This window comes from Stigmatopora nigra, chromosome 7, assembly GCF_051989575.1.
Source record: "Stigmatopora nigra isolate UIUO_SnigA chromosome 7, RoL_Snig_1.1, whole genome shotgun sequence".
NCBI classification, from domain to species: domain Eukaryota; kingdom Metazoa; phylum Chordata; class Actinopteri; order Syngnathiformes; family Syngnathidae; genus Stigmatopora; species Stigmatopora nigra.
Genome location: NC_135514.1, coordinates 11,858,548 through 11,872,632, shown reverse-complemented (window position 1 = coordinate 11,872,632; position 14,085 = coordinate 11,858,548). Strand labels below are relative to the sequence as shown.

General features: G+C 41.3%; 1 protein-coding gene across 1 annotated transcript; it reads left to right on the top strand.

Annotated features, from left to right (window-relative positions):
• The first annotated feature begins 1,083 nt into the window (after positions 1 to 1,083).
• On the top strand, positions 1,084 to 6,851 carry rhbg (Rh family B glycoprotein). Its single transcript, XM_077720291.1, has 11 exons — positions 1,084 to 1,304; positions 3,681 to 3,867; positions 4,058 to 4,208; positions 4,275 to 4,422; positions 4,503 to 4,669; positions 5,059 to 5,196; positions 5,262 to 5,395; positions 5,467 to 5,588; positions 5,690 to 5,763; positions 6,352 to 6,424; positions 6,535 to 6,851. Exons 1-11 carry the CDS (start codon positions 1,115 to 1,117, stop codon positions 6,558 to 6,560), a joined length of 1,410 nt encoding a protein of 469 aa, XP_077576417.1. The 5' UTR covers positions 1,084 to 1,114; the 3' UTR covers positions 6,561 to 6,851.
• Positions 6,852 to 14,085: the final 7,234 nt, after the last annotated feature.

The following is a 14,085-nucleotide window of genomic DNA, read 5'->3' as shown; positions in this document are numbered from 1 at the left end:
AAACTTGGTGTCTCTTTTCATGAATTGTTTTCATGGAGGCCTCTGATTGGCTGAGCAGGTTCAGGCGTACTTCAGGTGCTTTTCTTTCTTCGGGTAATAGTTGACATTCCGACCAATCATAACAACATTCCTCCTTTAGCCTCTGGGGGGAGATGAAGAGGCCGATATGAGGGTGATTGACATCTCTTATCAAATTTCTGCCGTTTGAGGGGACAAAAAAAAAAACATGAATTTACTGTATAGGTGCTTCAAGACATTTTGTTCCTTTTTTTCCACCCAAATTCCTCCATCACAACCTTGACAAAATCTAACAGAAAGAATAATGTCCTGTCAGATTTAATTACCAAAGCGTCTTCTAATAACCATGTTTATCGTTTTTGCGAATTTTTCTGACAAATTTTCTACAACTGTTTTCTTATAGGGCTGGCCCCAGTGGACAAGTGGTTAGCGCGTTAGCTTCAAGATTCTGAGATGGAGGGTTCAAATTCCAGATTTGGACTTTACTGGAGTTTGCATGGTTTCCCTGGGCTCGTGTGGCTTTCCTCCAGGTACTCCAGTTTTTTCCCACATCCCAAAACATGCATGCTAAGCTAATTATATGCTAAATTAAGTTATGAGGTTGAGATGGTGGCTGGGAAAAGCTCCAGAAAAAAAACCCCTGCTTTCTATTTATTCCATTTTAAAAGCTTCCATTTCTGATGGGTAGCAAAATATGACATGTTGTATGATTGACAGTCGCCATGGACACGCCTATAGAATCCTACCACTGCCAATTTTCTCTTTTTTAAGCCTTATTATATCAACATAAATACATTTTTTTTATTCATTTAAATTTTAAAAGTCTTTACTTTCGCTCCATTCAACAATTGATTTATATTTCCAGCCCTTTTTCCCAAATTTAAGATTAATATTCAACATAAACGCAACTAAATAAACGTCCTACATGCCTTATGTAAATGCAGTAACCAAAGTAATATATTGCCTTACCTGAGGCCTTTACCTGGAGCAAGGAGGCGTGGCTAAAAGTGCCCCCGCCTGCTTGTCAGAGGAAGGCGTGGGGGGTTAAAAAGGCAGATGAATGAGAAGCTGACGGCTCTATTTTCTCTGGGCGAAGATGACGGAGGCCTCCACCAATATGCGGCTCAAGCTGCCCATCGTCTGCTTTATCCTGCAGATCATCCTCATCATCCTCTTCGGCGTGCTGGTCCAATACGACGATGAAGTGGACGCCAGGAAGTGGCACGAGCACCAGAGAAAGCACAACAGCTCGGACTATGATAACGACTTCTACTACCGCTATCCCAGTGAGTTTCCCCTTCGGAAAAGTTGTCTAATTGTCCAGTTGGAGGCTTTCCCAGTCTCGTCAAAGTTTATTTTCGTCACTCTTGAAAATAGATGCGCCATTGTTAGTTCGGCTATTGGTGGAAACGTCCTCATTAGGATCACCTGATTGGACATTGGGGACGATCACCTTACTTTTAGAAGATAGAAATTGGGTTATTAGAATGTCGTTGGATTTTTTTTTAAGTATTAACTCGCTGTTTGGCACTGTCAAATTGGTTTATTTCCAATTAAATGTGATTACCCAATTCCTCTCCAAATAAACATAACGTCTTTAAAAACATCTAAAAAAAATAATGGAGGAGCATAACAATTAGGGGCGTCGTCCTCCATCCCATCTTTGACCTAAACTCATCATTTTCAGAAGAGCAAAATCGGGTGGAAAAAGATGGGGTTGTTAAAATTAATTTATTTATTTTTGAGGTGGTCCGGTGGGGCTAGTGGTTAGCGCGTCCGCCTCACAGCTCCAGAGTCCTGGGTTCAAATCCAGGTCATGCCCATCTATGAGGAGTTTGCATGTACTCTTTGTGGGTTTTCTCTGGGTACTCTGGTTTACTCCCACATTCCAAAAACATGTCAATTAGGGGAAGTGTGACTTTGAGTCTGAAAAAAAGCTGTAAGTCATGTGATGTGCGAGCAGCAAGTGACCCATAGACGACCCGCCACTCCCTCCAAGTGACGAGCGAGTGAGCGCTTGTCGTTTTTCTGACTTTCCTGCGGGCGAGAATGACGAGAATTCCCCAGAGACAAATGCTTTTGTTACTCTTGTCTAAACTCTTCATCTGCAAGTCGCACGCTTGACTTTCACCCCCATCCATATACGTTTTCATATTTTGTGTAGTATGCAACTCTTCTTTTTTGTGACTTCTTTCATCTTTTTCAGATGGGGAATGCACAACACCCGTTTGTTTGCGTTCTTTCAGTTTGTACTTCTTTTTTAGCATTACAGTGTATCTTTTACTTCTTATTTATCACTTCACAAACCCCCTTTTTTTCGATTTCTGATTTTTTACCTTTTGCTTTTGTTACCCTTAGTTCACAATGTACTTCATTTTCAGGCTTTCTGTACAAAAAATGTCTTTTTAAAAAATATATTCTGTAACACAACTTATTTTCAGTCGCTTTTTTCACGCTATGCTTCATTTTCAGCCACTTTTTTCACTTTGTGCTTCATTTTCAGTCACTTTTTTCCCTTTATGCTTCATTTTCAGTCACTTCTTTCCCTTTGTGCTTCATTTTCAGACACTTTTTTCACTTATTGCTTCATTTTCAGGTTATGTACACACGCCACATAAGTTTATTGTACTTTTTACTCTACTACAATCCTTTTTCAAACTTATTTGCAGCATATTTTCCCTCCAATTATCGCAAATTCACTTCCTTGCAATTTTTTTGGCCATTATTTATTCCCCAATACATTTTTTTGTTCATAAAAATGTGAATATCCACACTGAAACTTCTAAGCAAAAGCCTACTTGGACTCAACACCAAAAAACAATAACAAACGGTAGTACTAACAGCCCTTTGACCCTACTTTATGATTTTTCAATTATCATGGCCATGTCTGGTCTATATTACCCACAATATTCGAGGGATCACTGTACTTGACACTTCTCAAACTATGATTCATTTTCAGGAATCTTTGCAGACCACCACTGTCTTTGTTTCTCATTTTTTTGGCTTATTTTCCTCTTTTTCAGTCTCTCACTCCAACATATTTTGACTGGTAGCGTGCAATTTACGACTTTGTGTCCTACACTCGTAGATTAGATAACGCCACGGTGACACATTTGCTCGGCGGCGGCGCTTTTTTTTGGTCAGTTACGGCGCGATTGCATCGCCGCAGATAAGACGGCGCCCTCTCCGTCACGCGAAAACAAAAGGCCTGTTGTTGTTCAGCATTTTCTCGATTTCTGTGCGAGTAAGCATGCGGGTCAAGATGGTCAACTGTCACTTTTTACTCTGGCTTTGGTCCTGCTTTTATGATTTTTTAAATTTTTTATTCATGTCTATTGTTTTTTGGACCACAAGTCCCACCATTAAAAAAAAAAAAAAAAAGAAATCCCCCAGAAAAAATCTGCGATGTCGTGAAGCCGGGAAATTTGAGGGATTACTGTATAGATATATATTTGTTTTTTTTCAATTATTTAGTTTTTTTTATTTATCTAAAAAAAGATATTAAATAAGCAAAAATATTTTTTATTGTATTGTTTTTTGTGGAATTATTATTCTTGTTTACACAGTGATGAGATTTTTTTTTTAAATTCTTTAGAATTTTTAAAAATGTTTTTATCAGTGGGCAAAGTATTGAGCCTTGTGGAACGCCACTTTGTGTCCAGGCTTCCAGGACGTCCACGTGATGATCTTCATCGGTTTCGGCTTTCTGATGACTTTCCTGCAGCGCTATGGCTTCAGCAGTGTGGGCTTCAACTTCCTGATCGCCGCCTTTGCACTACAGTGGGCTACTCTCATGCAAGGATTCTTCCATGGGATGCACGGAGGGAAAATACACATTGGAGTCGAAAGGTGAGCCCAAAAACAATTTCTATTCATTTATTTATTGCTTGTATTTATTTGTGCATAAATATTATTTTCCTTCATTTTTCTCATTTTATTTTGGGTTTTTTTGTATTTAAAGTTCTATGTTATTTTTCCTACTGCCTTTTTTTATACTGATTTTCAATGGCATTTATTTTAAACATTTTTTGCATTACAGCATGATCAATGCCGACTTCTGCACCGGCTCCGTCTTAATCTCCTTCGGGGCAGTCCTGGGAAAAACCAGTCCCATCCAACTCCTAGTGATGGCGCTATTCGAAGTCACTCTCTTTGCCGTCAATGAATTCATCCTTCTTTCCGCTTTGGGGGTAAGTGAGTTTGTCCGTTTGGAGGCCACGATAAGACGCTTTCAAAAACGTTATTTCTCTTTCCAGGCCAAGGACGCTGGCGGCTCTATGACCATCCATACCTTCGGGGCCTACTTTGGCCTCATCGTGGCCCGGGTTCTCTACCGACCCAACTTGGATAAGAGCAAACATCGCAACAGCTCGGTTTACCACTCGGACCTCTTTGCCATGATCGGTAAAATCATTATTATTATTATTTTTAACATAAATCGGATTAATTCTGACCACTTAATAATTCGACGCCGTTTCCCATAGGCACAATCTACCTGTGGATGTTCTGGCCCAGCTTCAACTCGGCCGTCACAGCACACGGCGATGACCAGCACCGCACCGCCTTGAACACCTACTACTCGTTAGCCGCCTGCACGCTAGCCACCTACGGCATGTCGGCGCTCACCGCTCACGACGGGAAGCTGGACATGGTAAGGCGGCGTGGCGCCGATAGAAAATGCCAAGTTGGGCTAGACCGGTTTCCATTTTGACATAATCTCGCTGCTTTTGGGGAAGTTTCGAGAACAACGTGATGTTTTCGTATGTGTTTACTAACTAGTTTTTGCTATGGGTAATGCGGGCAACTACACAAGGCGCAATCTATTTGTAGGGCGCACAAGTGCAAGTTCTCAAATTTGCTGTTCCTTTTGGGTGTTAACTTATCATTGGATCATTTTTTTTGGTGGGTGGGGCCAAGGCATCTCATAAAGGAAAACTATCTCATGGCATAATTAAGCTAGTTTCAGATTCAGTTAACGTCACCACCGTGTCCACTTTTGGGTTCCATTACCGATACTAACGACGACGTTTGTGTCCACAGGTGCACATCCAAAACGCGGCATTGGCGGGAGGCGTGGCAGCCGGGACAGCGGGTGAAATGATGCTAACGCCCTATGGCTCCATGATCGTGGGCTTCCTGGCTGGGATCATCTCCGTCTTGGGTTTCAAGTACCTCTCGGTAACAGACCGCCCATGCCGTCCCTCCGTGGCGTCTTATTTACTTGACATATCGTTTGTGTTTAGCCAATCCTGGAGGAGAAGCTGAAAATCCAAGACACGTGTGGTGTCCACAACCTCCACGGGATGCCTGGCGTGTTGGGCGCCATCGTGGGGGCCGTCACCGCCGCCCTGGCGTCCTCCGAAGTCTACGGAGACGGGTGAGGTGACGGGCGAGTCGAGTTCAGGCGGAGATGAGGAATTGAAATTGTCTTGCGTTTGCCTCATCCAGCATGGCCGACGTCTTCCCGGATGTGGCCAGCGGCGACGTGGAAGCGTCCTTCCAGGGTATCCGGCAAGCCATTTCCTTGGCCGTCACCCTCGGAATGGCCATTCTTGGGGGGCTCATCGTCGGTATGTTTTTCAATTCTGATTTTTATAACGAAGCACATGATTGGATGAAGAGTGGAGGTATGATGATGTCATTGTAACAATGGTGAAAATCTCCATTGCAGGCTTCATCATGAAGTTGCCCATCTTTGGAGCTCCCCCCGACACCGTCTGCTATGAGGACAGCATCTTCTGGGAGGTTAGTGCAAGATAAACTTACCTCACTACTTAACTAGTTAATTAACTAGTAGTAGGAATTTGGCTGACTAAAATGGGAAAAAAAGGACTGAAATCCTCAAATTGACCGTTACCTTTATTACCACAAGATAGCAGCATTTGATTAAACAGACGCTTGTCAGAGGCATCCATAAGTAGCCACCAGGTGGCGACATTGCAGTCCTTCGGTTTTCGAGGTATCACGTTATGACGTCATGTTTTAAATCATTTGGTTTTGGAGTGGGCCTTTTTGTCTTTTTGTGCTCCAATATGCCCTTGTAATTTTATATTTTATTAACAGATAAGTGATTTTAATATTATGGCTTTTTTACATGATCTTTTTATATTTTAGAATTTAATTCAGTGATTACATTAATTCTACTCAACAATTCAAGCTTATTTACTATTACTCAATATGCTGTAGCATAGTATTTTTACAATAAATTAATCCAGTAATAACAATAATACAATAATAATTATGATACTTAATATAACAATACATACACGTCTAGTGTAATCTGAAAAAAACGTATTTTTGTGTATTTTTATTCTTTTTGATGTATTTTTGTAGGTTCCTGGGGCCGATGAGGGGCACGATGACCAGCTGACCACAGTCGTTTCCGCGGAAACCGAGAAGCTCAATGGTTAAACACACGCACACTCACACGAGCACACACGCACACATACATGTAAAAAAATATGCAGTCATGCTTGCGGCCCTCTGCGTGTCAAAAGGACATTTCTTCTCCAAAAGGACAAGATGAACCCGAGCATTATTAGTCTTCCACCTGTAGGTGGCACCGTGCTGCACGTCTGCGTGGGAAGTGATGGATGCCTCCACAATTTCCAAACCAAAGAACAAGTAACTTTCTTAAGAGCGGCTAATTTTCTTTCCAATTTTTGTACCATTCCTGTCATTGTTATTTTCTTTTTCTTCTTAAACTTGTACAACTATTTTGGATTGGCCTTAACATTTTCTTTTCTTTGTCCCGTTTGTTTTCTAGATTGTGGCTTTTAACCACAATTTTGTATTATTTTTGTTCAAATAAACTTTGAGTTGGGGCCATTTTATTCAATTCCCTTCCAAGTGTTCTCCATTGGGTTTAAATCAGGGGAACATGCAAGGAAAAGGGACGTGATTGGGCCCGATTTCAAATCTGGGACATCTCTAACTTTTTTCCCCATTTGCTCATTTCCGATTGACCTTTTTCCAGCGCCCTCTCTGATTGTTCCCGGAACAAAAGCGACTCATCGGCGGAGGATCCCCGTGTCCTGGCGCCGTAGCGGGAGGAGGGGGGCCCCCGCTCTACTAAACGCAGGAAGTTGTTCAGATGGAGAGCTTTTCTGCCACTTGACTCAAGGCAATTTGCTTGTGGCGTGCTGCCGCACTCCAAAGTGCTTCAGTACGTGCAAAAAAACACAAAAAAACACCCAAAAAAGACCAGTCGTGTCTAAAGGGTTTTGACAAAAGTGCCGATTTCTGACTTTAATCTCAGAATTTGGATTTTAAAGTCAGTATTGTGACCTCAAATTTAAAAAATAACTCAGAATTCTGACCAGATCATCAAAATGGTGACATAGAATTCTGAAACTGACCCTCAGAAGACACATCACGGAACCAGCAAACACCCCCCGCCCCACAATTGAGGACCACACCAGATCTGACGACAGTGACTGGTCGTGTGAATGACCGATCGCGTTCAAGCGAGGCCCCTCATCCGTCGCGCTAACGAGGACTCCCGGCGGAGTCGTTAGTCCGGGAAAAACCAACAAAGGCTGCCATTACATAGCGCTTATGAAAGACCCCGGGGGCGCCGGACACCGCCGACACAAAGGAGCGATGACCCCCTCCTGGGGGGGAGGGAGTCGCCATTCACTCTTCAACCTCCTCGAGCCAGGGGCCAGATTTCCTCTGGCGGGCAAGCGTGCGCCATCGGGGGGCACGCGAGGGGCCTTAAAAAGACGGAGGTCGGAAGAGGTGACCACTAGGGGGGGCCTGGACGCTCATAGACGTCCATTCTGTTGAAACTGGCAAGTTTGTAGTAAATGAAAAATGTGGCCTCTAAAAAAATAGATTTCATCAAATTGTTATTCGATTTCATGCTAAAATGCGGAACTCCAAGAAATCCAAGATGGCCGTGTGTGGGGTTGCAGTGACTTTTTTGCTCTCCTGATTTCAATTAGATATATATATATAGTCTTAACTTTTTTTCTATATCATTTTGCTTTTATTGAGTGACAGGTGTCCAGCCAATCATTAGAGACAATGCAATCATGCTATGCAGCCAATCAAGGCGGTCCTTACACATGAGGCTAAAGTTAAAACAGCTGAAGTGATTATGATACAATGACTCCCCAAACTAGAGTAAAAAAAAAGAACTGTTTACAACTTTTAATGTGGAATGGCTGTCGGAATAGGATGAACAAGCTGTCCAATTTGGGGACAACTTTTGTTTATCGAGTTAGAAAAGTTCTGTTTTGGCAAAACATGCAGTGAAAGTGTATAGTAATGACTTTTCCAAGTAAAAATGTGGACTAGATAGACTACCAGTTGTTTGAATGAAAATGAGATGTAGGAAGGACAGACCTGAAAAATAAGGTAAGTTCAATTCGTGCATTTATTAAGACTTTTTATGTATCGGTATTTATAATGAACTGTTATTATGACTAGATCATTTATGGGCAGTAGAAATCCACCAGGTTTGGTACTGGTGTGTGGCCATAGTGAGTACTTTTAATGTTGCTCACACTGGTCCTTGGTGTGCTCAGGGAGGTTGTCTGTATACCTAGATGTAGCCTAATAGTGAAAGATAGTCAAGTCTTGGCTGATAGTTTTCAGTTTAATTAATTATATTCCATCTGTTTATAAAAAAACGTGATAAATTGTGTCGCTTTTGGGGGTGCTAAGATGTACATTACACTAACAAAACTCTTCTGTTGTTCACATTTCAACTGTTTCTTTTAAGTTGTTGACCTTCAAAATAAAAGTCACACATGGAATATGGACATGTATACATATATACATATATACATTTACAGAAATTGTACTAGTGACATCAAAACACTGTTTTAATATATTTTGCATTAGTTCCTTTACAACAGACATATGAAAAATTAGAGGGAATTTTAAGGAAATTTAAAGGGCAATTTTGGGCAAAAGCAGTAGAGTTTGATGGCGTATCGATAGCCATTCTTCTTCTTCTAGAGGTGACATCCACTAGCGATGGGAATTGGGGGGCGGGTGTCTCCCCACAACCCCACCTAACCTCTCCTATTGGCTACCCGGCACAAACCGTCCATTGTGGCCCCTGCCAAAAAAACCTCCGTCGGGCGCCAATTTGCATAGAAGCGACAAACGGACGCACACACACAGAACAAACGTTCGTGTACGGTGACGAGGTTCCCTTTTGAGCGTAATTAAAAGAGGAGGTGCCTTGACCCCCCGAAAAAGGGAAATCAAAAGCCTTTTGTCTTATGGCGCGGCAGGAGGAGGCGGGGCCCCGCATATTAATTAGGAAGCCGTCGAGCGAAAGCTGATCGGGCGTGCCGAGCAGATGACAAACGCCAGAGTTTCCGGGCCCTGGCCGTCGGCCATTAGGGGCCGGGGATAGGCCGGGGTGGGGGTCCGGGGGTGGAGATTACCTCTAGGGGGCTGTCTTGAGTTAATGTTGGCCATTGAAGGAGGGTAGAGGTTGGCACTTGTAACTTTCATCCATCCATTTTGTGAACTCCTTAACCGAACAAGGGTCACGGGGGTGCTGGAGCCCATCCCAGCCAACTACAGGCGCCAGGTGGAGGGCACAAGCTAGACCAGGGGTGGGCAAATTTTTCGGCCCGGGGGCCATATTGACTTTAAAAATTTGATAGATGGGCCGGGTCAGCACAAGATGCGTTACATATAAAAAAGTGCATCCGTTAACAGTACATATGAAACATAAATGGAAAAAAAGGACTAAAGTATTAACATACTCATCACTCATCATTAAAGTCAAAAGTATAAAGTGCAAAGTAAAGTCAAAATGAATGTTTTAAGAAATATTAAAATGTCATTTAAAAAAAAGATAAGAGGGGCTGTAAAACACAAAAAAACAAATAAGAGTGGACAGAGCTACTGCCATTGGCTTCTACGTGACGGCGCCATCTTAGGGGAAAAAAAAACATTATTTGGCGGGCCGGATTAAAAAGCCTAATGGGCCGAATGTGGCCCACGGGCCGTAGTTTGCCCATCCTGCGCTAATCAAAAATCCAATCCTAGCAAGCATGCTTTTTAGGCTGTGGGAGTACCCGGAGAAAACCCACACAAGTCCGTGGTGTGTTCATGCCAATTCTCCCAGCTAAAATGCATCAGACGTCTACTCGTCATCAACTCGGCAAACAATTTGAATTTTCAATTCATTCAAATGCTCTGCACGTGACCAAAATGATTGGACGTTTATCGCCGTTCGTCCCGAATTCCAGAAAAACAAAAGTAACCAAGCGAGTAACGGTTTTGAGGTTTTTTTTTCTTCTGAATGCCCACAAAAGGCGCAAACACATGCAAAATGAGCGCCATCACCGTGACAACAAAAAGCGTTAGCCAAGATTTAGCACGGCCGCGTCTTGCATCTGCCGGACCTTCTAAATCAGTACAAAGTGTGTTCACGTCTTTGTTTGTTTGTTTTCTCTTTCTTTTGTGTCTTTTAGTCGCCGTTTCCTTCTTTTTCACGGCTTTGCTTCATTTGCTTAATTTCTTTTTTCAAGTAAAACCAAAGAAATGGCTGGCAACTTGTCAAAGAGTTCAAAGTTCCTTTGCAATTTGTCTTTTCAAAATTTTAAGCACAATTTCCTTTTTATAATGATTATTTTCAATCATTAAATTCCTAAAAATGACCTATGACCACCCGGCTTTGACCAAGTTGGAATATACAGGCCGCAATCAATTTATATAATTTGTCAATCTTTGGTCAAAAAAAAAATACATATATTGAAAATCCAAAGGCAAAGCTTCCTCTTAGCCCACCTCCATTATCTCGTGCACAGGTGTCAAAGTGGCGGCCCGGGGGCCAAATATGGCCCACCACATGATTTTGTGCGGCCCTGAGAAAGTCAATGATGAGTGCCGACTTTCTGTTTTAGGATCAAATTAAAATGAGGAGTATGGATTTATATTAATTAAATATTAATTATATTCCCCCTTTTAAATCAATAATTGTCATTTTTTTAATCCATTTTTTTCTGCGTTTTTAGTTCAAAAATACTTTTGTAAAATCTAAAAATATATTTTAAAAAAGCTAAAATAAAATGAAAAAAAAATGAAAATCAGACATAGGCATTGTCGTCATCATTGACTTGACAAAAGCCTAGTAGTCATCATACCCTCAGCAGCGTATGACGAAATTGTATAAACATTGTTTTAGATCTATAAAAACTGAATATTCAGGTCTTATAATCCAGTTCTTTTAATCCATTCAAAGAAAAAATTAAATATTTTATCTACATATACCCCTGTCTTAGCCAATGGGAGGTCAGCGGCGCGTAGGACAGCCAATAGTAAAACAACTCTAGGATGCCAATATCAAAATGATATACAAGAAGCCTATTTACATTTCAGGGAATGTTCAATTGTTTTTTTTTTAATTTAAATTGTATTAATTGAATTTTCTTTGTATGCAGAGGCAATTTTTTTGAATATTCTGTATGTAGAAACATTGTTTTTTTCTCCATTTTTGGTCCTCTGTGGAAAAAAACGGCCACAACCTGTAACATTGAATGAAAAGCCCCCCCACTGCCACCGGACGCCCCCCCACCACCAACCACCACCCTCCACCATGCCCTTTCGGCCCCGTCCCCCCATTCTTGCCGCTTTGGATCTCCGCTCTTGGCACTTGCTCCCCAAAACTGTGTATGAGCAAACGGGGTGCCCACAAAGGGGGCTTTCTTTGCCCCCTCAATGGCCTCCATTAACAACCCCATGGGGGGTGGCGAAGGGGGTTCTCAGGAAGCTGGCACAAGGGGCGGTCGTGCCAGTCCATTTAGAGAAAAACACACGTGCAATTGGGGAACAAAAAAGGCACGTTACACTTGTCTCTTTTCCTTTCGCATCACGTTCACAAATGGAAATTGGGGAAGTTTTCCTCTCTCAGATTCGTCGGATTTGACGAACGTCGTCGTCAATGGCGCCAGTCGCGCTTCTGACGACCAGAATGATGGAAAAAAAAGCACAGAATGGCGGTTTTGTTATGAAAAAGTTCAGTTTGGTGTTTTGGGTCAAAGGTCAAAAAAGTTTGTGTATGTCATGATAACTCAAGAAAGGGATTTTTATCAAATTTGTCAATTTGTGAGTTGCCTTGTTGGTAATAAAACTTTATTAGGACGCGATTGGCCACAAAAATGAGTTGATTGTGCGGCGTACGCGAGTGGGCGGTTCCAAAGGAAGGAGATGAAGTCCATGTATGTTCACGTATTGGATTCACATACGTGTGTGCGATTGTATGGCGGTGGTTGGATTAAAAGGAGGCTAATCCAATCCCCTCCTCCTCCTCTTCTTCTTCTTCTTCTTCTATTTCTCGGGCGCAGCTGCCAGTTTCCACTTTATTCATGTTGGAGGTGGCAGCTGTTTGTTTACGCTTTCCCACGACGGACGCCAATCGGGCATCTTCGCTCCGTCGGGTTACATTAGGGAACGATGGGATGTCCAAGGTGTGGCCTGTGGGACGATAGTGGACCGTTGTGGTGCTCTGATTGATGGACAAGGAAATTAAAAAAATGAATTTAATGGAAAACACTTAATGTGTTTTTACTTTTAAAAAAGGAAAAAAACTTTTCTTTTGATAATTTTTGGGGAAAATTTTATATTTATTTTTTTTATTTATATATTCATTCATGTATTTATTTATTAACTTATTACCTATCTATTTATGTCTAAAACAACAAAATTTCCTGAATGCAGTATGAATAAAGTTATCCAATCCAATTAAAAACTGTTAATTTAATGTTTCAATGGAAAAACTTAAAATATTCTCAGGCTTTTTTAAAATTAAAAACCAATTTCATTTTTTAAATGAAATTAAATATTTCTATTCAAAGTTTTCAAATAAATATTTCTATTTAGGTATTATGCTTTAATTTTGACATTTTCTTTTAAAAACAAAACAAAGTTTGACCAAAAAATTTGAAAAAATGGAATGACAATCCTTCATGTCAATCACGAGGCCACGCCCCTTAAAGGACATCCCATAACTCTACGCGCCGTGACTTTAAGAAAAAAAAAAGTCCATTCCTTTTAACTGTTGTGCTTGGAAATGCTGACGAAGGCGACTTGTCAAGATCCGGCGCGCTAATTTGACCTCCCAACTCCCCTTTTGTTCCCCCCAGACAGCAAATTGTCAGCGCGGCGCTCCCCTCAGTCAGGTCATTTAACGGCAAAGTCCATTCCCATCCACCCCCCGCCCCTTCGTCCAAAGGCGTCCAAAGGCGTCCCACACGCTCCCACACTCCCAAACAAACATAGGGCGAGACGCCCCCCCCCCCCCCCCCCCCCCCCCCAGACACCTCCCTTGTCTGAGATTTAATGAAGACCCGTGAATGAACATTATTAAGGGGGACCCCGAAAGAGGCCTTCTGCGTCTAGACCCGGGAAACTTTAATCCCATGGAACCAGCCACGTACGTAAATACCATCCTGGCTAATTTAGTGCCATGGCTAGACCCACAAATTCAAAATTTGGGGGGATTTTGTAACTCAAATTTTTTTTTTTTGTATATTGGAATGGTCATTTGAATGTAATGGGTTTCGTAACTTGACAATTTTGTAAGTAGAGGTAGCACTTTATAGTAGAAAAGATAATAGTAGTAGAAAAAATTGATATATCTATCAGAATAATGATATATCTAAATATTGGTGATATTGGGACTTTAGAGGAGCCAATAAGAATTGAAAGGGGTTTAATTAGTATTAATGTACATTGAAGTAAGTAGAGGTAGCACTTTATAGTAGAAAAGATAACAGTAGTTGAAAAATATGATAGATTTATCAGGATTAGCTTCTTTAGCAACATATATATCTAAATTTAGGTGATATTGGGACTTTACAGGAGCCAATCAGAATAGAAAAGATGAGTTTAATTAGTTTTAATGTCCATTCATGTAAGTAGAGGTAGCACTTTATAGTAGAAAAGATAGCAATAGTCAAAAAAAATTGATAGATTTATCAGGATAAGCTTCTGTAGCAACATATAATAAATATATCTAAATATAGGTAATATTGGGACTTTACAGGAGCCAATCAGAATTGAAAAGATGAGCGTAATGAATATTAATGTCCATTT

Coding starts and splice junctions, on each gene's coding strand:
- rhbg (XM_077720291.1), top strand. CDS start 1,115: ATGACGGAGGCCTCCACCAATATGCGGCTCAAGCTGCCCATCGTCTGC. Junction 4,209..4,274: donor TCCTTCTTTCCGCTTTGGGG/GTAAGTGAGTTT, acceptor TTCTCTTTCCAG/GCCAAGGACGCTGGCGGCTC. Junction 5,396..5,466: donor TCCGAAGTCTACGGAGACGG/GTGAGGTGACGG, acceptor TGCCTCATCCAG/CATGGCCGACGTCTTCCCGG.